A 25,544-nucleotide genomic window follows, 5' to 3' on the forward strand; every position below is an offset into this window, starting at 1 on the left:
GGGTGAAAAGAACTCCTGGGGCCCTCTGTCGGCATTATCGTAAAAGGCTGTCAGAAATATGATCCTCTTCAGAGACAAAAAGGTGACAGCAACAATGAGTGAGCACTCGCTTACGCAGTGAAAAAGGTAAGCCAAATTTTATTTTTCTCAAGTGCCTGGACACGAACAGCCCATGCTTCGAAAAAACTTCTCGACGCTACAAGTCACGTGAGGAGACGCAATAACTCGTAGCCATATATGCCACTGAAATGATGCCTTCTGAAGAGAGGTTCAGGGGATGAGGCATGTAGTGAACATGATCAAAGTACACGGATTTTAGCGCATGTTCTCAGTTCACCAAACTAACGGCAATGTGATTACCGCGCACGTATAGTCGAGCAGCGCACCTGGCGGACCACAGGAGACGCCGGCGTCGACCTCCCTTCTCAGACGTCGTGAGGAAGAACCTCTTGACGTCGCGGCTGGCCTCCAGGTCCCCGAGGTCCCTGAAGGGGTTGTGCTTCAAAGAGCCCGCGGGGTCGTACACGGCGTACACGCACAGCACCAGCATCACCAGGAAGCACCAGATCACGATCACCAGCGTCTGCGTGGATTGGAGCATATGAAGACAGTGTACCAGACAGTGAGACGAGCGACAGGAAGGACTTCAAAATGACCCAAAGGGGAGCCTTAGATTGTCCAGCTATGATTCTGCGGACCCTAATTCTGGTCGAGAGAACCTTGAAAACGACATGGACCATTAGGGTTTCGGTATGAGGGTTCGGCCTGCAAAGCGGCTGTAATTATTTGGGGATGGCTAAAATTGTACGTTGATTAATTCAGTGCGACTGTTGGATAATGCGGAGACAAGTTTAGACATTTTCAATTCAGCCTGTATACTGCTGGCAGACTTCTACTCTCCCCACTGTCATTGTCATAATTATCATTAACGCTTCTGGAAACAGCATCTACATTTAGTTGCTACGCATTCGCATGTTAAAATCCTCTTTGGAGTACTATCGTGAACCACGGGCTTGCCATGGTCCGGTTCCCATTTCACCTTCTCATCTCAGACGAATATCCCGAATTAAATGGCAGTTCCTGCCATTTTGACTGTGTCATGTGATCTCGTGACGCCACACAGCCCGCTACCAATCAATGCACGACATGTCATCTGTCAACTGTCATCTGTCAGAGGCATTCTCATGACTTTTCACTCACATCACCGGACTTCCTAGGAAACGGGGCCTTAAAGGGGCCGTGAAAAGCTATATACTAAAGCTAGAGACACGCATGAACAATCAGTTTTCAGTTAGTTCTCTCCCCAGCGCATTTTATTAAGCTACCTTGACCAACTCCGAAGGTACATGGGGTCAGAAATGATGATCCGCACACGCCGGCGTGCAAGAAAAAAAAAATCAGGTCGCGACGGCGCTCCATCCCGCCTACGTCAATTGGGGGCGCCCAATGAAGAGGAGCATTCGTCATCAACGCGCGACGTCCATGAACGCGCGGCGAGGTGTTGCCCTCATCGGAGGCGTCGCGAGGAGTACTTTTTAAAAATTACTCGTGAACTAAAGGGCTACGCAGAGCTTTTAAATACGACTCAATACTCACAAAGATCAGTTCTACGGGTGTGTTACATTAAAAAATTACCCTAAATGTCGTTTCTCGTGAACCACCTTCGAGCAGCGCGGCCGTTCTCACGTGACTTCGCGAGCTTCACTCCTCAAACGTCTCATTGCGTTTCGGGACGCACACGCACTGTCCGCAAGCGATTCCCGTCCCTGCTACCCGGGCTGCTGGTACTGTATTTAGTTGCTTTGTGGCCTAATCAGTGACCTGCAAGCAGTATTTACGGATAGCACTGACTTCTCTCCCATTCAAAAGGTGCGCGCTGGTTGCGCGCTGGTTGCGCGCTGGTTGCGCTCTGCGGCCCAAATGCGATCTCTTAGGACTCGGTCCTTTGCTGCTGGCTGACTGTCTCTCCCTACTGCCATTTAAAAATGCGTTGGCATTAGAATGACCTCTGAGAACTAAATGACTGCTGCCTATCAGACGTCGCCGTGCTTTCGCTAAAGTTGGCAGGTGAAATGGCCGAGCGGTGATACGTGTTCGGGCCGCGTGACGTCACAAGATGACCTTATATGGGAGTAAAGTGATGTGTTGCGATGACAAGAAAGAAGTGACAAATGGATGAAAAAAAAAAGCTGCCAGTTGTATCGGATATGCGCTGACAGTTGGCAGTATGGCAAGTGAGCTAGTCACGAGGCGTTACCAAGAGCTGTGGTGGTATATGCTGTATGATCAGCCTCCTTTACGTACTGAAAAAACAACAGCAACAACAACAACAAAAAGTGACAATACACACATCGAACTGCAATTAAATAAATTTATATAAAGACAGCATTGCAAGCTTGTAATGTTATCGAATTCTCTTAAGGCGGCTTAAGCGTCCCCATAATTTTGTATTTATTCTGAAACAAACACATTCGAAGAGCCCTGACAAAAAGTTGAAGCTAAATATGATGGCCGATGCAGCCTAGTTAGGGCAATGGCGCATTATGTGCGCTAGCAGTTCTGTTTTCATTTCGGTTGCAAGTCGCACACGCTCATTAGCATAAAGTCGTAATCTACACACATTCTGTGAAAGACCACCTGGAATGGATACGAAGCGCCGCTTGAACCTATCCGAACGAATGCCTCCTGCCACGGCCAGCTTTAGGAAAAGACATCGACGAAGAATACGCATTAACGCAGTTAAGAGGGGAGCACGCCGACAGCTTCGGAGTGTGGAGCAGTTTGACGGCCCCATCGCCAAGCAACTTGATTGTCGGCTTTTTCATATTTCATTCGAGCTAACGACTCGTAGAAGAGTACCGTACAGTGTAGACTGAGGAGTATGGCTCTCGAAGCGGGGAGAGAAATAAAGTAAGACCAGCGACATCGTCATCAACAATGCGTCCGGATGCTCCTAGCGGTGTGGAGACATATAATATGGGGAGGTAACCGTAAAAGAAAGTAGAATAAAAAGCCTCTACCCCTGCCACTAGGTGTAACAGGCTCAATCCAATGGAATATAAAAGATTCGGTCCCAAAGAACAAGCTTGGTCTGTGTTTTGCACCCGCAGGCGAAGAACCCGAAGGTTCCAAAAAAGAATGCGGGAATCTCTACTCAGCCGCCCACAGCCGGAGAACGGGCCCGGGGAGATCCCCCGTGATCTCCCCTGGGAAGTAGAGGGAAAAGATTGGAAAAGGGAAATGGATGTAGGCAAAGGGTTACGGGATTGGGGGAGGGATCGGGGCAGCGTAGGGATTTTCTCAAATGATCCTGATTCGAGTCGACCTCCAATTCCTTGGCCTCAGTTGAGGGCGAGCACTCGCCTTAGCCGAAATGCACGGCCCTCGGCCTTCAAGCGCATTCACATCCCGATCACGTTCGCCGTTGTCCGCCAGATGAGACAGGCTGCTGGGCCACTTTGGGGTTCCCCGTCCACCAAGTCAGGCTCCCTCACCCCGACTGTACTACTGGAGGGGCGCATTTCGCCGTACTATGATTCTTTCCGCCCTACTCCAAGGTACTCCGAAGCGGTGCCCAGAGACTTCCCTGTTATAGACCCTCAGTGGTTTCTATTCACCGTGAGAGCGAGAGAGAGATTTTAATGGTGGAAACAATGGACAAACCGTGAACGCAACGATCTTTGGGAAGTGGTGACAAAATACTTGGCAGGGGAAGAATGTTTCTAGCATAACAGCTATATTGCGCAAACGATTGTTGGCGCCTCTCTATTTCATTACCTCGAGTGACTTCCAAAGGTCCAGTGGCACGCAGGGGTCCCTGTAGAAGAAGACCTTGACTGTGCCCAGGGCGCTCCACACGATCTCGGCAAACAGCATGAAGCTGCGGGCGTATAAGATGGGAGGTTCCGCCCGGCGCATGCTACTCTGCAAGAACCAAGTGAAGGAAAGCACCAATGAGCACCGCACACTTGTCCTTCTCTGTCAGGGCGAAGAGAGGACAGCTATTACCGCACCGCAACCCAGGTGGCGAAATATCGAAGGCGCCTCTTTCCTGTATCGTGTGTGCCTTATCGGTCAATACGATTTAGGGTGACAATTGTCAACAGGGGATCACTAATAACGAACGAATGTGTCCACATAGCACTGTTTAGAGTCTTCCGCGGCGTCTTTGGGCTGCTCGCCAGTACAGCATATTTATATTGAAACATATAATTTTATTATAATGCCAAAAGAAGCGCCACGTGCCACAGGAGGTCTTACAACAGCGCAAATTCGGAATATATAAATGCCTCCAAGCGCACTTGGGAGTCTTTTAATTTGAGTGGTGCAGCTATTGCCGCCTTCTGACACCTAGTTCTGCATTCTTCTGCGACAGCTTTTAAGGGACTGTGATAAATATACACCGTCGTTGTAATGTGTCGTAACCAACAACAGGTAGTCCATTCGCTGGCACAATATAATCTTTTTCGCCGAGTACCCCCAAGGAGGAAGCCATAGGGAAGCCAACGCTAGCCCAGTTAGACAACACTGTATACACGGACGCTGCCGTATATCTGCGCGAGAGAGAACGCGTAGCCGCGACGGTAGTGGTAAACAAGGAAGGAAACATGATCACGTGTGCCACGGCAAAGGTCGCCGGCACAGCGGAGGCCGAAGAAATTGCCGTCGCGCTGGCGGCAGCAGAAGGCTACAGAACGGGCCGATCTCTCAACATACTGACGGACTCGAAGGAGACGTGCAGGAACTACACGAGGGGCAGGATCAGCAGAACAGCCCTTAAAATACTCAGCGGGGCAACCTCCGCCGAGGAGAAACCCAGGCATAGCCTAATCTGGATCCCGGGCCACACGGGCATAGGGGGGAACGAAAGAGCAGACAGCCTAGCTCGAGGTTACGCATTCCGAGCAGGGCAGTCAAATGCTCCGGAGCTCCGCCTACAAGCTTGCGAGGGGGGATACGCAGAGATCTTGCACTTGCATAGGGGAGCTAGAATTAGATATCCACCACCACACAAAGCCCTAACAAAGGAGGAAGCGACCGGCTGGCGCAGATTACAGACCAACTCCTTTCCTAACCTACACATACTTAATAAAATGTTCCCGACACAATACAGAGCCACCTGCCCTTGGTGCGATGCCACACCTACACTTTATCATATCACGTGGGAATGCGAACGCAACAAAGCATTCCACCAACACGAAAACCCGAGTGCGGAGCAATGGGAGAGTCGGCTCACCAGCAGCGAGCTCGCGACCCAAAGGGCCTTAGTGCAGCACGCGACTGATGCAGCACGACTCAGTGGAGCCTTGGAATAGGGGCCCACCCTTGCTGACGAGAAGTCTCAAGTCGCCAGCGCCAGAGAAGACGACGGAGACTTCACAACCGCGAAACCCTTAAAATATTCAATAAAGTTTTCACTCACTCACTCACTCACTCAACTGGGATCATGGGTGTGGGTGTGCGAAAGCTTATGGCGTCGTTACTGGTGTAGGGATGGGTCGCTCTCGCAAGATTCGCAGTAATGTCCTAGCCCTAGGCTCTCTTTTGAGCGGAGTGCGCCACGGGCGAGTGGGGTGGTTCTTTTGCTTTTGTTCTATGGATGAAGATCTGCTAGATGGCTGGAACGGCGGTTCTCTTGAAAAGCCTGTTCTCTCTCGTTCAGTGAGCCGTGTCTGTCGGAGCGGGTGAGATTTTTCAAAACGCAAAGCGAAAAAGCAACTATACCGCCCTGCCTTGACAGTGTCACAACCAACCCATTGACTTCGGATCTTCCCGCAGGTACCGCGGGCGCACTGCTGCTGGTGCCCGCACTTTTTTTTTTGTCTTGCAGTTTTGTGGTTTCGTTCCATGCCGACGAGTGGGGACCGGTACTCGTACCCGTCTGCTGTGTAAAGTGGTCCACGGCAATCCCTTTGGCTCTGTATGCGTAATATAGTGTGACACCCGATGCCACTGAAGAGGGGAGTAAAGAAGCCTTAATTGGCAAAGTATAGCGCCTTTCATTGCCATGCTGCTGTTCGAACGATGTCTCACGACACTCTTCGGTCGCACCGCTAATAGATGACGCAGAAGTCGCACTTTTGAGTGCGCGTGCCTCTAGCTGCAAAACATAAAAGGCGCCAACTATCCAAATGCGAGAGCGCTGGGTGTATCATTTCTCCCCTCGTTTTCTCTTTTATCTTGTGTTTACCAGCTGGAGCACCATCATGGTCTCCACCCAAAAAGAAGGGACTAAACACCAGGTCACCATCATGAGCAGCAAAAAATCCGGCGAGCTGGATTCGACGGGACGGTTCGGGACCATCCTCCCCTGACGCCCTAGAGGCCGGGCGTCAGGAGATCGAGGCCAATGTTGTCGTACTCCAAGCGTGCTTGGTACGTGGTGTTTTGGTTTTGTGTGTCTAGAGTGGAACCATGCTTCGGAGGGGAGAAAAGCAAAGCGAAGTGGTTCGAATGTTCCGCGTTCTTTCGTAGCACCTACCTCAGTCGTCTCAACAGGCAGAAACCGAAACTGCAATCACAACCGCAGGCAGAAACTGATGCTAATTGCCACCGCTTGCTGTGTCACGTGAGGGCCAAAATTTATTTTACTTTTTATTATTATTAATATATATATATATGTGATTCGGCCCCTTTTGAGTGACCCATTCACCTCGACAGATGTAAGTGAGCTAGTGAGCCGTTCAAGTGAGCCGGCTCACTTTAGTGAGCGGAGCCGGTCCGACCCTCTCACTAAAGTGAGCCGTCTTGCCCATCTATACACATGGTGTGCCGCGTGTTACGACAGTGTGTGTGTGTGTGTGTGTGTGTGTGTGTGTGTGTGTGTGTGTGTGTGTGTGTGTGTGTGTGTGTGTGTGTGTGTGTGTGTGTGTGTGTGTGTGTGTGTGTGTGTGTGTGTGTGTGTGTGTGTGTGTGTGTGTGTGTGTGTGTGTGTGTGTGTGTGTGTGTGTGTGTGTGTGTGTGTGTGTGTGTGTGTGTGTGCGTGCGTGCGTGCGTGCGTGCGTGCGTGCGTGCGTGCGTGCGTGCGTGCGTGCGTGCGTGAAACATTCCTCGGGAACTTCAAAGGAACTTTCAACGTTTAGCTTCTTGCCAAGTATAGTTAAGAAGAGTGATATTCCTGTACAAGAGTCCGTAAAGTTTGAAAAAAAAAAAATCAGACTCCAAATTCAGTCTGTGGCACACAAATTGTAAATAAGGTAGGTAAAGTGTACGCATATATTGCCTATTTACGTTAGCTGCTTTTAATCCATTAGTCTCGTTAGCGTTGACATGTTTATTTCACTGACGCTTTCATTCTGAGATGATTGCCTATTTAAGTTAGCTGCTTTTAAGCCATTAGTCTCGTTAGCTTTGACATGTTTATTTCACTGACGCTTTCATTCTGAGATGAATGCAAATATACATCTTTCGCTGTTTCCTTATCGTTACGGAGATGGTCGAAGCAATCTGAATTTACGTGAATTTCGTTGAACGCAATATGTAAGTTACAAAAGAAGGATTTAAAAGGCATTAGGATTTGTAATGCACCATGCACAAGGATTCGCGCGTCATATACGCATGCGCGAGAATTCAAGAAGGACACAAGATGCGTAAGTGTGAGGAGACGTCGAAACCTTATGTTCTCCAGCGCGATCTTCAATCGCTTTCAGTGTCAAGTATGATGGAAGCGGCACACTCACTGCAACGACGCCTCCTCGGCTTGTGATGGCCGCGAGGGCGAGGTCGGAGCCGATGACCAGCAGGCAGAACATCTGGGCGCCCACCTGGTAGGAGAAGGCCAGCCAGTCGGAGTCACCGCACAGCCACAGGGGACGGTGCTCCCAGAGGAGCAGTCCAGACGCCACCAGCCTGCGAGACGTCAGGGAGTTTGGAGAGGTCTGCCGAAGGCCTCTCGGTTCTGGTTTTTCTCCAAGCTCACTATTGCATTCTTATCGGTCGGAATACGGACCATTGCGCAGACTCGTAGACTAGAAACGAAACGATATATGATACACGCGTGTACTTACCCTTACTGGTCAAATGACGTTAATAACGTTTGTGGCGAGCTGAAGATTTTCACAGTCGATTTTTTGAGACCATCGAAGAATATTAGCTGGCGGAAATTTAAGCCTATAAATGTAAAGATTAAGTGTTGTCGTTGCGCATACAATCAATAGGATGTGTAGGGCGCCCTTCCAAAAGCACGCAGCGAGTGTGGTTTGTTCTGCGCAGGCTAAATGGGTACCACCTCGCTTCTGGTGCGCGGCCTTTCTACAGCGCAGTGTCGGTAATCTCAGAGGCAACAGAAGCATATTGTGCGCATGTACCCTGGATCAAAAAGTAGGGACAGCAAAAAGACATTACAGACAAAAAAAGGGGAGAATGAGCAGGACAGGTGGACCTGTATGAAGAGGAACATGTCAATAGTCTTGAGTTCTGTGAACATGAATCCCAGAACATTGATCACTTTCGGAAGCCTCTGAATGGACGTATGCATAAAGCTTTTTAGAGGACTGATGAAGCGACATATGAGCAGTGCATTGGGTGGGTTTTAGAAATTGGGAAGTCTGCAGATGCTAGGGGCGACCTATGTAGGGGAACAAAACACGAAAAGAGCTCCCCACCACAAAGCTCGGGATACGCAAAACCATGTGCGGTGTCAGCACGCAATGTCTCTCACCAACCAAGCCTGCAGATGGCCTCCAAGAGGGGAGGAAGGTAGAGGTCGTCATCGGCGATTATCCATCTCCGGCGGAAGAGTACGATGCTCGGCATGGTGACTGTGCACTTCGGCCGCAGTACGAACAAGGATGGTCCTGCAATGGAGAAACAGAACAGCGACATAATTAAGAGAGCCCCTTATTTCCCTAGTTCTCATTGTTCGACGGAGGACATCCCCGTGCAAACGGTTCGCAGAAAAATGAGAGGTATATGACTAAGAGACAACTACACTACCTACGAACATATATGAATGCGAATGTTATTGTGAACAGTAACGTCATTACGTATGAGGCAACACTATTCCACCGCATAGTCCGCACAGTTTGGAGATAACCATATGTAATTAATTAGTATTGCAGAGGCTTCAATGGACGCATATTTCTCTGATATTTATTCGTGCCTCTGCCGATATAGATAGCGCGTGAGCTTTTGGAGGCATTCCATATCGGGAAAAGGGGAGATAGGTGTGTCAGCGATACGTCGGTGCGGCTCTGGAAGGCAGAGATCAGTTTTCTTGATCGGGTTTTGTGATATTCCTTGATCATGTTTTGTAATATTACTTATACTTTTTTTCTCTGTCTTTATGGGATTGTTATGTACTGCGCATGACCCCTTTTCAGCATATATTTGCTGTTATTGCTGCAAATAAATCAGATGTGAGTTAGCGCCTGTCCTGTGTCTTCTTCTCTTGTGTGTGTCTTCTCGTGCGCTTTATCTTCAGTCAAGTTACAATGCACCATCTAGCCCAACTTCAAGTTTTGTTAATTTTTGCGCTTGTTTATACAAAATGCCACAATAACGTTTATAACTCGCAGAAAAAAACAGAAAGAAACGAACAACGCTGAAATTTGTCAGTCTAAAACACTTAATGCAGAGTGGCATCGATATCATCATCAGCAGCAGCAGCAGCAGCAGCAGCTGGACTGTACCCACTGCAGGGCGAGGCCTCTCCTATTTTCCTCCAATTAACCCGGTCCTGTACTATAGTCGGATAGAGGTCAAGAAAAAAGCGGCACCCAGCTATCAAACGACCTCCCTCCAACCAATAGCTGCCGACCTATACCATGATGTCGCGGCCGACCGCCTTGCATCTTCGAGTATAGCGCTTGGAACGTGGTTTCTTCGAGTGAGTCCGTGCTGGCAAATAGTTCCTAAATGCTTCCCGAGTTCCAGCAAAAATACATACCTTTACTCAATTCGATCGATATATCGTTTGCTCATCAGAGTACAACAGGTAAAACGACGAATATTGATGGTGAATTTCAGCACGGTCGACTTTCCACTAAACCGCTTCGTTGTTCTGTGCTTCACTGCATCTCTTTTCCGCCATGGAGCCTTACGAGGTGATACCGCTGGCGAGACCGTGAGCGCGGAAGAACGCGTTTTTCTGTTTGTTTTCTTTTCCCGTGTGTGCCGCGACGTCACACGTTTGGAGCGATGCCACTGGCTGAAGGGGGGTCTTTTGACAGCTGTGTGCCGCTTTTTTTTTTTTACCTATATCCGACTGTAGCTGCATCCACCTAACCCCTCCCAACTTAACCTCATCCGCCCACCTAACTTTATGCCGCCCCGTGCTACGCTTTCCTTCCCTTGGAATCCAGTTTGTTACCCTAAGCGACCATCGGTTATCCTCTCTTCGCACTACATGTCCTGCCCATGTCCATTTCTTCTTCTTGATTTCCACTAGAATGTCAGTAACTTGAGTTATTTCTCTGACCTACCCTGCATGCTTCCTATCTCTTAAGGTTACACCTACCATTTTTCGTTCCATAGCCCACTGCGTTGTCCTCAACTTAAGTAGAACCCTGTTGTTATATACTTTATATATACTTTCCTCTTAAGCGTTACCGATAAGCTGCTAATCACAATGGGCGAGTACGTTCCAAATGCGCTCCATCCGATTCTTATTATCCTAGTTATTTTCCCTTTAGTGGTTCGGATATGCAGTTACTACCTGCCCTTAGAAGACATATTCGCTTACCACTTCCAGCGCGTCGCTACCTATATTAAACTGCTGTTCCTTTCCCAGGATGTTAAACAATACCTTGGTCTTCTGCATATTAATCTTTAGGGCTACCTTTCTCCTTCTTCTGTCTAGGTCATTAACATCATTCGTTGCAGCTGTTCCCCTGAATTAATTAGCAAGGCAATGCCATCAGCGAATAGCAGATTACGGAGATATTCTCCATCGACCCCGATGCCTAACTGCTCCCATTCCATGCTTTGAATACACTCTCTAAGCAAGCTGTCAATGGCACTGGGGAGATCGTGTCTTCTTGCCTAACACCTTTCCTAACTGGAATTTTATCACTTTCTTTATGCAGAACTACGGTTGCTGTGCAGCCACTGAAGATATCTTCCAGTACTTTCACGTATGGCTCATCTACACCCCGATCTCTCAATGCCTGCATGGCTGCTGAGGTTTCGACCGAGTCAAATGCTTTCTCGTAGTCAATGAATGCTATGTATAAGGGCTGGTTTTATTTCGAGCACTATTCTTCTGGTTGATAGTATAGATATATAGCCGATGACAACAATCAGCAGCGCGGCACTTACAGCTAAGGGGCTGAAAGACTATTTCGGGATCAAATACTGCATCCGAACATTTCACTAAAAGGAAAAGTTTTTAGATATCGTGAAGGGGTACTTAGCACGACGATCTTTTTTCTTGGTCATTGTTTTTTCTCGACCGGCGAGTTGCTTCTGGCCCCGCAAAAACGGAACCCCGAGTACTATTATACAAATCGAATTATAATCGCGTATTCGTTGTGGTCTCCACCAATGAAGAAGCATATTCTCCTACCTCTTCTCTTGAGCTTCGCTCGCTGTTAATAAACGTAGCGCTTACATACTAGTTTTCTGACATTCCGTGAATGAGGGACTTCAAAGAGTCCTTCTCCTCGGTATATTGGTGAATGCGGGGAATTCACGCGAATCTTAATTCCCTTTACTCCACTTCGTGTGAAATAACGTACCCGCCATCACAACCTCTGGAGAGAAAAAAGCCGTGTTTTCAAGGACTAACATACGGTGCGTCATGAAATTTGTTTACATCCTCGATTTCTTGCCTTGCTTTAAGTGCCGGTAACAATTAGCGCTTGCAGCCCTCACATTGTTCAAGAGGGCTATTCCAATGAACTCAAATGGAAGGTCAGGTATAGGACAAGAAACGCGGCCACAGCCAGCGTGCACTGCATTCGCACGGCTATAATCTCGGCTAGAGCGTACGCCTCCTTCACGCGTTTCTTGAAGCGGAATGGCTAATTTTCACGTCTTTCGTGCGCTGCACTGGGTGAACACAGACCATTGTGTTTCACGTTCCCGCCCGCCCCTACGGAAGAACCTCCGGTGTAAAGCCCGCACGCGACGCCACGTCACCTCGGATGTATGTCCTCGCACCACAATGCAAAGCGGTGCTCGCACCCCTTCCCACCGTTTTTTTCTTCTTTTTCTTTGTGTTTTCTTTTCGCATGCGTGAGAAGTGCCTGGCGAGTCCTTGCTTGGTACGGGACCCCGGAACTGTGACAATGGCTTTGTAACACGCCCTTATGTGCCTTAAGCAGCGACATTTTTAATGCTGCGAGGTTGAAGAACCGTCATATTTACGGTGTAGTGCTTGTGAGCGCAGCCACCGTTTTGAATACATGTGCTCCAGTTATTATGCTCTAATTATCATGCTAATTACCATGCTCTACGCTTCAGGGGTGCGAGTGAAATAATGAACCGTGAGGGCGCGGTACGAAGCAAACCGAGCTGGCGTCCGCAGCTCTCAAAACTGCATCCTTCCTTGGCACGTGGCACGAGGTCACTGCATGTACGCGTTTGGTTAACAGTTAACGAGCTAGTCTGAAAGCTGACTCTCTCTCTCTCTCTAGCGCTTCCATGAAGTGGACTTAAATATTTAAGACTACTATCAGCATTTGCAACGGGCATAGCCTTAAACAAGGGGGATCACCAAGTTCACAATTCTTGAACAATATTCATTATGTATGGCGACACTGCGACATAATAATTGCAATATACTGTTACGAACATATTCACTGTGCAGTGAACTATGGAAGCATATGAGGAAGACGAGAATGAGAACGACGAAGTGCCACAGCGCTGCTCGAGCTCGCTCGTGTGCCTAAACTGGCTGTGTTTTTGTATTGTCCAAGCTTAAGAAGGTTTATATTCCCCGTTTAAGTGCTCAGTAAAACAGCTTTCTTGGTGGAGGTGAGGATTTCCTATACCGGCCTGGAGCTCCACAGCCGCACACTCTCGATAACAACCATAACCGACGCTACCAGCCCTAGTCCAGCCGGCTCTTCGCCCCCGTCCTCTACGCTGGAGCTCTGCGCCAGCGGGATCCTTTTATCGTTAGCGACCGAGAGCAGACTGCTTTTATCACCCCGCATGGTCTGCATGAGTTTAACGTGATGCCATTCGGCCTTTGTACCGCCCCAGCTACCTTTCAGAGCGTTATAGACGCCATCTTGGCCGGACTGAAGTGGCAAACTTGCCTGGTCTACCTTGACGATGTTGTAATCTTCTCAAGCACGTTCTCCGATCATCTTCTTCGCCTGAAAGCAGTGCTACAAGCTATAAGAAGCGCAGGCCTCACTCAGAAGCCAACAAAGTGCAAGTTTGTTTACGGTGAACTAAAATTTCTTGGCCACGTCGTCAGTAGCGCAGGTGTCCGCATAGATCCCGATAAAACAGCCATCGTCGCCTCCTACCCAGCACCTCTATCAGAATGTCACGGGTTCTTTCGCTACCCAGATGGCAGTCCAAAAGGACAGGGTCAAAAGACGGGGTCGAGGCGCTGAGACGCAGGAGGCAGAGAACAGGAGCTCGACCAGGCAAAGAAGCGGCGGCCCAGGACCACGCGCACTCCGCACGATCTTTCTGTTCTTCCCCTTCACGACACGGTTAGCGCGGGTTACACTATGTTGTGGGACAAATGTTGCTGAGTAGACTCAGGTTGAGCTATGTGTTAGTCTGAAGCTGTCTCCGTGCAATTATCGACTGCTCTCTATTAAGGTCTTTGTGGAGAGGGAGTAGGTTCTCCTTGGCGCTCCTTGAGACGCATCTCTAATGATTGCAGCCACTCGCGTCTCCTTCAACATTGTTCCAAGTTGTTCTGGGTATATTTAGTGGCTTTATCTAGATGTATTTTCGCCCACTTTAGGCGCTGACGAGTGCAACGGACATTCGTAGTTCGGTCACCGTCGAGCACTCTTGCTGCTATTGGGCGCTAGCCAGCCCAATAAAGAGTTAGGTGCAAAGAAAGTCACTTCGTTTGCTATATCCAGTATTGCCATCCCCACCTATACAGGGCGAAACATAAACGTTCTTCTATTTTTTTCCCTTCAGTATCACCTCACCCGCTCTGCGCGCAGAAGCGGACCGCAACACCAAAGATATTTTTAGGGTGTATTATTTTTTTGCTTTCTTTCGCGGCCGGTTATCAGTCATTAATTTTACAGAGGAACAAAAGTGTCCATTTCAATGAGACACCGCTCTATTAGTAGTTTAGCCGAGAACTTGTTGGTCAGATCAATATAATTCCCTATCGCACATCGGAGTACTCAATCCTCAAGGCAACTCGGGACGGTAATCGGCTCGCAAAAATAGTGCCTCCTTCCCTCCCTCTGCCTGTGTTGTCTCCAGGAGACGTCGTAGAGCAGGCAAAATAATTTCTCTGCTGCTCCACAAGTAGTGTGTATTTAATCTTCCCGGCAGTCTAACTCGCCGCGAGGAAGTCGCGTTGAGGAGAATCCGCGTGGGTGCGGCTTTGACACCTGTGGTCAAATCCTCCTGGCTTTGACACCTGTGGTGAAATCCTCCTGGACCTCGCAGACTGGACGGCTCTCCTTGCCCTTTCTACCCAGCTCCCACTACGCAGGCGACACTTGACCATTTCCTTACAACTTGACCTGGACTTTTTGCGGCACGCAAGTTACAGCTTCGAGGCCACGCTTATCACCCTACCCGACCACCTGATACAGGAGTGGCCTCACAGAGTTGTTGGCATTTATAGATGCCACAGGCCTCCATTATTATATTTAGATCATTATATCTATATGTATATTTATATTTAGACATTATATTTATATTTAGAACATTGTTTAGATTTAGGGAGTACTTACGCAATAAAAAAAAGGCAATGCGAACAATATGGGAAATATGTGGAGATCACGCAGCACTATAGATTGGGTCGTAGACTGGTACCTCCGCCAGACCCGAAATTAAACAGCAGACAAGCAGTCACGTGGAGACGACTGCAAACTTATACATATCCGCACCCGATTATGACGAACCACATGTTCCCTGAGGCCAGGAGTGATAAGTGTTCTCTTTGTGGGACGAGAGGGACCTTCGACCACATAGTATGGGAATGCCCGTATTCTCCCAAGGGGACGCACAATATAGGCAGTAGAGACACCTGGGAGATCCTGCTGCGCAGCTCGGACCCTGAGCTCCAGCTCCTGCTCGTCCAACTGGCTGAAGAGGCTGCTGAGACCCAAGACTTCCCATCTGAGGTGGCAGCACCCGTCCCTTGAATTGCGTGTCGGGGGGGTGGGAGACCACCTTATCCGTTGGATATTAAAGTTTAGTCTATCTATCTAATGCGAACAATGAGCATCGCTTGCACCATCAGTTACGATGAAGGAACTCCTTCGAGCGAAATTGCCCGAGAGCCGTACAATGCACTTCCGAAGGCGCTGAAAGCTCTTAAAACATCTGCAACACAGCTACTGCAAAGTGGCGTTCCCTCGGGCCGCTTTTTTTTCTTTTTAAGCTATGATTACTCAGAGGAGGTCAAGGCCAAAGTTGGGAAAATAATAGATGCTTGAGGCATCAAGCGACCTGAACGTGCTTATTTTTTAATGACCGCGCGAGTTGACTCATTATTTGTGACAAATGATGAGCAGGAGAAAATGGACTCACAGCGGAGTCACTGTGGCCCAGGCACGAAGCAAACTGCTCAGTTCTTCAATAAGCGTTGAAATCAGGGCGGGGAAACTATTTTCCTCTGTAATGCACTCCAGATCATGTACAAACATTGTTTAAATACAATCTATAAAGCTCGAATTTGTAGTAGCAGTGCGACTAGTATGGTATTAAGCACAATAAAGCGATCTGGAAAGACATTTGCTGCTTAATCAGCAAAACCTTTGCCTTCTCCTGTGTGGTATGATGGCTATCAATACGCGTTATCAAAATGGCTGCCACCACGGCTAGCCATGACAGAGGAGAGAGGGCGTCCATAGGGGGCGGTTGCCCATAATAATGTACCTCTTATTTGTTATAGCATAAACAGTGTATCTCTAAGTCGTACCGTGGCTTTCAAAGTGGATAAACGGCTGTCGTTCGGCTGGCTGCTGAACCCAATGGCGGTGGTGGTGTTAAAAACATTTATGAAAATAGAGAGTTAACATGGAGGTTGCTCTAAGGTCAGGCTTAGTGTCTTTCCCCTCGCAAACACTAGGTGGAGTCTCTAGTATGGGACCTCGGCGAAAGGCATCGATGCATCCTAGGAACCCCCGGGGGACCACAGTGGCTTCAGCTGCCTCCATAGCTCGTTTGACAAACGCATTTTGGGCTTTCAGGCCGGAGCAGGCGAGTGGGGTGGCCTCCCTGTCCTCCCGTGTGGGGTTTGGGTTGGGTGTAAGGAAAGGGTTGGAGGGGCGCGCCCACACCATGTGGAAGAGGTCCGAGGACATTTCCCCACAGTGCGGGCACTGACCGGAGAAGGCAGTGTCAAAGTGTTTAAGCGACGCCGGGCACATCATGGTGTTCGTAAAGAGGCGGAGAAACACACGTTCCTTCGCTCTCGTTAATCCTTTACACGGGTGGAGGTTAAAGTTTTGTCTGTTTTGATACAGTTGGGTTATTTGTCTGAAAGTGTAGACCGGTGTCATCCTAACCCCCGCCACGGAGACATTTTTGTGGAACGGGAATGCGATACCCCTTATCATAGCACATCATATGTACCATACAAAGCGCGGCATGATACATTATATATTAGCATAAATTGCACAAGGTGGATAAAAAATACCTAATAAGCACACAAAGACAGAGAATGGCTTATTAACGAGCCCCTCATTCTCGTATTTCAGATCTTTTGTTCTTTTTGCAGAAAGACGGGCAAAGGGCAAGAAAGGAGCGAAGTGATCTCTTTCACCTCATGCTTCCGATCCCGCGTCAAGCGACTCGAGCAGTCGCGCGCGTGGCAGCCCCCTGACGGTCTGCGGGTAGCTACGGGGGGTTACCGCCAGGCGAAATCGCCACCTTCACAGTAAAAGCCAATAACACCTCCTGGCGGAGCCAGACAACAAGCAGCTCCTCGCCGAATGCGAAACTCTCGTTGCGGCGAAAACAAAAAGACAATGGTCGGCTAATTGAGCGGCGGCGCAATCGCGTCCGCTGCAGTAAGCGTTGACGACGGGGAGAGTGAGGGGAAAGAAGGGAAGGCGAATATGTGCGTGAGCGCCGTCGCCACCCAAGGACAGGCGACGAACCCGAGTGGCGCGACTTCTTCCGCGGAACGATCTTTGCGCGCACCTGTTCCTTTATTTGCATCTCTCTCTCTCTCTCTCTCTCTCTCTCTCTCTCTCTCTCTCTCTCTCTCTCTCTCTCTCTCTCTCTCTCTCTCTCTTTCATGAAGTGGCCCCTGCGTTACAATGCCGGAACGAAAGCAAGCTTTGCATACATTACTCCATAACTTACGGCAGAAATTCCGCAGGCACTATCAGATGATATGCATCAGCAGCGCGAAAACAATCAGGAATCGCAACTAGCCCGGCAGGTCGTGTCATCTCAGATCATGAACAGTAATCCACCAGTACAGAATCGCTCAAGGGGAGAGTATACAACAGTTGCATCTTACCTGTACTCACCTATGGGGCTGAAATGCGGAGGCTAGCCAAAAAGGTTCTATTTAAGTTGTAGACAACGCAGAGATCTATGGAAGGGAAAGCTGTATTGTGCAACGTTAAGAGACAGGAAGCGCGCAGAGCTTGCGAGAGAATAAGAGCGAGTTAATGACAGCCTAATCGAAATTAAGAAGAAGAAACGGGAGCGAACAGGTCTTGCGATGCGAGAGAAGATAACCGATGGTCGCTAAAGGGCAAGTCTATCAGACGACGGCGAAAAATCAGATGGCCGGACGAGGTTACCAAGGTGGCACCTTGGACTAGTGTCACTCAGCGATGAGTAGAATAGGGGGTAAGTCTGTAGTTAGCACCGCACGGGTCTAATTGGAAAGATGTGGGGACAAGCATTTGTCCTTCTGTTGTCGCATATAGTTAGGCTGATTAGGCTGACCGTTGCATTCTCGGGCTTTTAATTGCATCGGGAAATATTGAGAGCCTTGCACTGAAAAGCGCACCCAAATATATGCAATACATGTGGTGTACAAACGCTGATGTTTTTGTTCCGAACTCACAAAAAGAAATATTCAGTCCCCCGCAGCTTTTGTAGAAGCATTTCCCCGTGCGTCGCGACAAAGCGAGCTGTCAGCTGACAGGGATGCAAAGAGTTCGCTTTGGGATCTTTCAAGGCGGAAGAGAACTCTTCCAACAGAACAACCTAATTTAATTTTGACGCTTCGATCGTCAGCAGGTATACGTGACTAGGGAGATCGGTGCATAATTTATAGCGTGTAACTTGGCGTGTGTATGACGAAGCATCATTTTCCAGTCATTAAAGGTTTGTTAGGTTTAGACAAACTGAAATATTTTTTTTCCTTACAACCGCTCTTCCACACATCTGCAATGCAAAGGCGACACATTTCACAATTCTAAGTTTGGACCTCCCAATCCGATATGCTCGTTGGCCGACGGTTCAAGTCTAGGTTGAAGGGCTTATCATTGCCAATGTTGTTATTGTTGTTGTGAGGAAATTAAAAATGGCACTCGCTCGCTCGCTCGCTCGCTCACTCACTCACTCACTCACTCACTCACTCACTCACTCACTCACTCACTCACTCACTCACTCACTCACTCACTCACTCACTCACTCACTCACTCACTCACTCACTCACTCACTCACTCACTGTGCGCAATCGTTCTAATCTGAAGCGGCGAAGGACTGAAGCTCACAAATATTTTACAATGCCGTTAGATCAGAGTAGACAATGAATTAAAAAAAAGTGCCGGAAGTAAGGTTGTAACACCGGCATGAGCTGTAAGCGTTTTCCTAGTGCTTTGACGTCTCCGCTTTCTTGTCTCTGGATGCACCCATTCTCCCTCTGCTTCCATCGCCACCGGTGGCGCTGAAAAGCGCACTGGCTCATTGAGTCAGGCTCGCTTGGAAATTCAAGGCCTTCAGTTGTGTGTAGATCAAGGCACTGTAGCGACGCTCGCGCGATCTGCGGCTGGCGTAATCCCCGAGAAATCAGGAGCCGCTCTGGTGGCTGCGTGTTGTTCAGGAAATGGAAATGCACTGTGAGATTGTGCAAGCAAGGCACGTTGTGGCCGGCCGCATAACTCTGCTGAGGCTGCGGATAAGGTGCCGGAATATATACGCACGTCTTAATTGTGGGAACGCCTCCCCCCCCCCCTCCCCGCTGGCTTGCGCATCAAGGGCAAGGTGGGGGTCGCAAATGTGCGTGTACGTGTGTTTCCCCGTAATGACGAGGTGCAATTAAGAACGAGCTGGAAAGGCGCGTATATGCGGCGCGCCTGGCGACGAATCGCTTCACTCGGAGCAGCCGTGTTCCGTGGTCATCTCAACCCGCGTTGTGCGGTGTGTGCAGGTTTTCTAATTTCCAGTCCTGAGCACAGTCGGATTAGTAGGCGAAGATTTCACGGAAACAGCTCACTGGTCATGCACCGCACAGCCAAAGCTTATGTACGCTCAATCCCGTTGTAAGCAATGAAAAAGGTTATTTTACGACATATACGTCAATAATTAAACGCTGTTCCGACTTTGTATTTTGACAATGGCCGCTGTTGGGCAGATTATGAATGTACGAAGGAATGTTTATTATAAAGCATGCATCCGCGTCTGAGAACTCTGCCTGCTTAGGCAAAAGCATGCATATGGTACTTTCAATAGTAAGATCGGAAAGCACCGTTCCACAGGAGCCCACTATCTTTCAACATACACTTCATACCATCAACGATGCGGTTATGTTCTCCACCCAGAATTCTCGGCAGCTCTCGGTCCTATCCACCATTATGGTAACGTAATATGGGAGTCCACACACAAGTTTTGACTTCAAGTGCTGAAAGTATCTTTTCTAAGTACCTAAACACTAAAAAATCTTTTTAGTGTTTGTTTGAGCTAGTTTGGTTCCCGGCACATATGGGGAACGTCTCTCCGCATACCACCAACCTCAACGAAGTCGCTCACTACATAGCACGAGGGCTCACCTACCGTGGTGGACAGAGTCAAAGCGAAAAAGGGGGGAGAGAGAGGATGACGAGCTTTAATGACTTAACCAAAGCATTCTTCCCTTCGCCTAGCAGCAAACTATGCAGAGCTCAGGTAGTCGCGTGGAATCAATTACAAACAAATATATACCCGAACCCGTTGCAGTACAACTAGATTTACCCCGAAATATATGACACCAACAGATACAAGGTTTGCAAGACAAACATATAGAAACGTTTAAGCAATTACTCTGGGAGTGCAAAGCACAACTGAAAGATGCTAATCCCGAAACCCTCTAGTCGAGGTGGTCAGCCGCTCTGCGCTGCTCCAGCCTCAACGACCAACTCTGGGCCGTCCAGCAGGCCCTCATGGCGGCAAAGAGACAAGATTTCGACGCTCCCACGTTGGAGACCTAGGCCCGGTCGCATTAACCCCTGCCGGACATCAAATAGTTATTCCTTCTCCTCCTCCTTGTTTCGATGGCTTAAAAAATGGATATTATCTTGAAGGCGCGTAAACTTGATATTGAGCAAATATTTCACAGAATATTTCAACTGTGATGAACGGCTGTGCCAGAAAAAATAAATACAGATACGCGGTTAATTAAGTGCCCTGATTTAGTATTGAGTTTCTGTTGCGACGGTTTGAGCCATTGCATCACGCATCAGTTCGCAAAAAAGACTTAAGTGAAATATGATTGCGCACGCCTGTTCTATATATACACGACCGGGACATACTTTATTCCCAGAAGGTGGCTGCTGGCTTGCTGCACGAGGGTCAGCTGGTCTTGGTTCCGAATATGAATTTGGTTCTGCGTGGCTATGGGGTTGCATGTGTAGCAAACTGTAAAATTGCTTTTTTTCTACGTTTACTACTCTTTTACAGCCTAAATATGTGTAAAAATTAATACCTCAAACACAAAACAGCTTGTACTAATTTCCTCCTCTCCGAGGCAATATGAAAGTACTATTTATTTCTGAAGAAAAGAAATTATCGTGCTGGTGATAGAGAAATAAATCAGGATCAGGCGAGAATACTCCCTTTTAATGGAAAGGTATGGATACCATACGAGACATACGAGAGTTTTTAATATTCTTGCTTCATTTTCCCATCATATCCAACCATCGAAAGTCACCCCGTTAGTGAGTGCACATGACTACTGCGCGAACTGCGAGCCTTCAAAGCTCGAAGGTGGCAAGCAAACAACGGAATTTGCAATAAAGCTATCGCGCATGCGTACATCGTTCTAGTTAGTACCTCAGCAAGCTTCTTAGGGAACTAAATCCTGATGTTGCTCAACACTTCTAAAACGTGGACTTTTCAGACAACTTTCTCATTTTATCTTGCAGACAGCACTCCTTGGAATGCACAGCCTTGCTATATTGACTTCCGGAGAGACTGCAAACGGAGGGGACCCTCGAAGCACCATCGTGTATAGAGACTGAACAGCCACGTTGTAAACAAAATCGCACCCTTTACGTGCCTATTGCTCAACACCCTAAAAAGGGTGCACTGCACTGATGCACTCTTTTAATGGGTGCAACAAGCTGCACTGCAGGTGCACGAGTATCTCAGTGCCCCACTTCTGGAGTTTATTTTAACCTGTTATAGACGTGGTAAGAGTTATAGGCACGGAAATGCATAGGGATGCAATTTTGTTTACAATGCACTATATATACCTGCCCCTTACAGCGTGGCTCTGTATGAACCTTCTCTGACCTCAGACAAAAAAGTGTCACCGTCGATATCCCACGTGAGCAGGTCACCGTCTTTTGGGAAGCCAAAACACCAGGAAAATGAGATTGAATGTTAACACGAATTTATGAAAAATCATTACGCGCATCAAACTTCCGGCGTCTCTGCATATGAAGAAATGCATTCTTGTTCTGTGTATCCCTTTCAATATTCCTGATATTTTTTCCTTGTTTGTTTTTTCAGTGCTCAAAATTTCTTATAGTTTCACAACTCTAGTTGAAAGGGGGCTGAACAAGGCTGTTCGTCTTTGTTCTACAAATATGTAGTAGCGTCTGTCACTTCCAAAGCAAGGGCCCATTTCTGACAGAAGTAGGGTTTGTCGTTTGAGCTATCTGTTCAAAACAATCGGAGGTCAATTACATTACATAACTCGTATGGCGTCAATTCTCCTTTCTTACGTCAGAGCTACAATGCAAAGCCAGCATGCTCTCACTCTGCTAGAGATGATACATTCCAATGCTCAGACTTTCGCTCCGGTCATGGCACAGCAGTATATAACTAATCGGTTAGTCGCATCTTGGCACAAAATTAGTGCTTTGGTTGAGGAGTAATCAATTTTAAGCTGCATTCCCATCTTCAGCGTAAAGCTTTTTCACCTTTTCTCTCCGTGCCAGTTTTGACAAAATGTTTGCCTTCCTTCTAATTATTTTCTGTCTGGTTATTTACCACACCGAGTGTTCCAGTGAACAATTTAAAAAGTTTCATTGTGAGTTCAAAATTTAGAAAATAACATATTTGCAGGGATATATTCGCGGATATGTGTTTCTTTAAAACCTTTCTAATTATGACACTATCTGAAGCTCCCTAATCAACTTTATAATTAACGCAGTTAGATTGTTAGTGCCAATGGGGAGTTCAAAGTCTTGGCAATAAGATGGCATATCAGTTTTTGAAACAACGAAAAACTAATTTTCTAAAGCCCCCGCAGCGCGAAGAAATCCGGTGCTCATTTCGGCTCACGCCACGTGCCACAGTCGAGCTGGCAGGAGCGCCCACTTGGATTGCTTCTTTCAGATGGGAAGGTGCGAGGAAGAGAACCATTCAGAAACTCTGGATCCCTAGTTAGACATTTTAGGCCTCGGATGGATGCCCGTACGGCTTGGTTAAAGCGGGGCTTTGTATCTATGACTCATGGTACTTCGTGTGGTAGCTGTGTGCTAAAGACCATATGTGAGATATTGGATTGGTTTGACTTATGGGGTTTAACGTCCCAAAACAATTCCGATGCATGAGATGTAATAGATGCACAAATTGAGTAATTGGGAACTAGGCGAGCAGCAAAATGCATGAACGCGAACTGGGACCCGCAATTGGAACCACCGGCATTGTACATACGTGTACCGGTTTGCCTGACCGGCCGGCTCCTGCGCAGGCGCTGTGGCAGGGGTGGGACACGGTGTGGTACACTGCGCGTGCTCATGGAGATGTCCTGCATACGCATGCGCTAGTACGTCCCCGCTCTGCTGAAAATTAACGCTGTTATTCTTTTTTTTTTTCATCAAACTATGAACCCTAACTGCTGCGAGGTTACATCGATGGAGCAAATTAAAAAAAAATGCCGCCGTAGAACATTAAGCGCAGCTGCTCACGCTGACGGGACGAGACATTGCTGATCAGTTCCTAAAATAAAAGGCGTCCTTCAAATGTTGCTTCAGCTTGAAAAAACATGCAGCAGTCATAAGCTCACTAGACCGCAGGCGAGCCCCTCCCTCGCCAACTTTTTTCTTGTAACATGCCGGATCCTCACAAAAACAAGTGTTGACGCTATAATAGGAGCGATGCACTCCAAGCTGGTATTTGAAGATGGCAGCTTAAAGCTCCATCAAATGTGAAGAATTTAAAGCTCAAGACGCAAACATTGTTGAGCACCCGTGATACGCGTACCCACCAGCGCACGAAATTGTCTCACTCTGTCTACCTTGGCTCACAGCTCGAACTTAACATCTCTGTGTTTCTGGCGCTATACGTACGTAATTAAGCACGAATATTTCATTAACAGATTAAAAGCTACCAGACAACAGGAAGTATAATCCCTATGTTGTGGGGCGAAGTTTAGTCAGGAGTCCGACCCCGCCTTCCACCCAGGTGCATTGATGACAGGGACGCGTGGAGGGCGAACATCGGGTTCAAGTCTGAGCACGATTGTCCGCGTGCATTAAAACAACCGCAGGGAGACAAAAAGGCGTCGATGGGTGTTACGTGGCACTTCACGCAAGACGTAGCTATCGTGATGTTAAAATAAATGGTTACTGATATTTTCTCTCTGAAAATGGTTCCCTTGTACGGAGGTCGATTTTCCCCTCTCCTCTTTCAGGACTTGAGCCAACCTTGAAATCGCACTCAGCCGCGACCGTTGCTGCTGAGACAATAGCGCAGTTAGCGTATACCATTAGTGTCCAACATACATCTATCGAAGCTGCTCGCATATATCGCATAAATGCATGTATAGGCTGTGACGCCCGGATATATACACAATGCGTTATCCGCACCAAAGGATTTCCCTTTCGGCTTCCGTCGTGCGTCTTTGCCCCCATTGTCTGTACATCCTATCTAGCGCAGCCGCGTATGCAATTCTCGTGTTCGTCTTCTTCGGAGCTTGGAACAAGACAAACCTTGCAAAGCAGGGGCTGAGGTCACGACGGGTGAAATAAAACACTCACTGCCGATCTCGGAGCGGTAAGGGTTCCGCGCGAATGCTGTTGTTATTTTCCTTTTTAGCAGAATGGAGCAGCGTTACCGACGGGAGTATCAAAGTATCTGTATAGGGGCTGTTAGTGCATGTTTTCAGGTGCAATTTCGCTGGTAGTAAATGCAGCCCGTATACAGTGCCTCGCAAGTCGAGGCATTGAAGCAAGAAACTACGCCGATGCAGCATTTTCAGAAAGTTGGGAGGAGCTGACAATTGAGGTGGGAAGGTAGAAGAAGAATCCACCTTACAGTGCTCCTGAACATGGGTGTGGATGTGACGATATCGTCTCATACCCTTAAAGGTGGAGTTTAAGTGTCCCCCATATATTGTTTTATGTCTTTGTTCCCGGTTATAAGGGTGTGGCAAGGATAAACTGCGCAGGACTTCATCTCTGCCTGAGTGGAAGCAGGTTCGCCCATGGCCTTTGTGATGTGTGAGCTACGTGCCTACGAGATACGCGGCACTGGAGATTCCAAGTAGTGCACGCAGTCCCTGCGAAGATCCTGGATGTTCTGATGGTTTATACACGACCGCGGGTGAGGTCGCGTTTCAGGGAATTGAAACAAGCAAGTGGAGTACAGGGAATTTATGGGAAGAGACGGGGACTGTGTGGCACAGCGTATTCGAGGAAAGTCGGCGTTTGGAACTCGTAAATAGATGGCAAACATTAGCATCCTAATACAAAGCTGATACTAGCAATTATCCATTCACGATCATTCATTTCTTGTTTGACGCGAATAGTGAATGCATGTCGTATGTCTCTTTTACCTCTTTCCTCGAACTGGCATTGGTGAAATGCTGTATTCTCTGAATTGTTCCCGGCCGGTGACAGTGACCTAGTCCCGAAGACATCATCTGTATTTTGACCTATTATTTAAGACGAAATTGTTTCTGAATTAATGGTTCTAAATAAATAAAATACATTTAACTGACTGCGGCATGGGCTGGCATGGTCTATGATCCACTGGTCGGTCCTTCTGCCGATTTTTTTTTTTTTTCGCGTGGTCTCGGCATTGATTTGCCACCACAAACCCAG

General features: G+C 48.0%; 1 protein-coding gene across 1 annotated transcript in view; it reads right to left on the reverse strand.

The window, feature by feature from the left end:
• LOC146188021 (diacylglycerol lipase-beta-like) overlaps positions 1–25,544 on the reverse strand; it is a 69,658-nt gene that overhangs the window by 15,940 nt on the left and 28,174 nt on the right. The window contains exons 2-5 of the mRNA XM_084603605.1: positions 8,660–8,795; positions 7,680–7,848; positions 3,778–3,924; positions 387–583 (exon numbers count right to left, since the gene is read on the reverse strand). Of these exons, the coding sequence (XP_084459731.1) occupies positions 387–583; positions 3,778–3,924; positions 7,680–7,848; positions 8,660–8,754 (608 nt within the window). The 5' untranslated portion in view covers positions 8,755–8,795. The remainder of the gene's footprint in view (positions 1–386; positions 584–3,777; positions 3,925–7,679; positions 7,849–8,659; positions 8,796–25,544) is intronic.

This window comes from Amblyomma maculatum, chromosome 5 (genome assembly GCF_055883805.1).
Source record: "Amblyomma maculatum isolate TAMU_Amacu chromosome 5, ASM5588380v1, whole genome shotgun sequence".
Taxonomy (NCBI): domain Eukaryota; kingdom Metazoa; phylum Arthropoda; class Arachnida; order Ixodida; family Ixodidae; genus Amblyomma; species Amblyomma maculatum.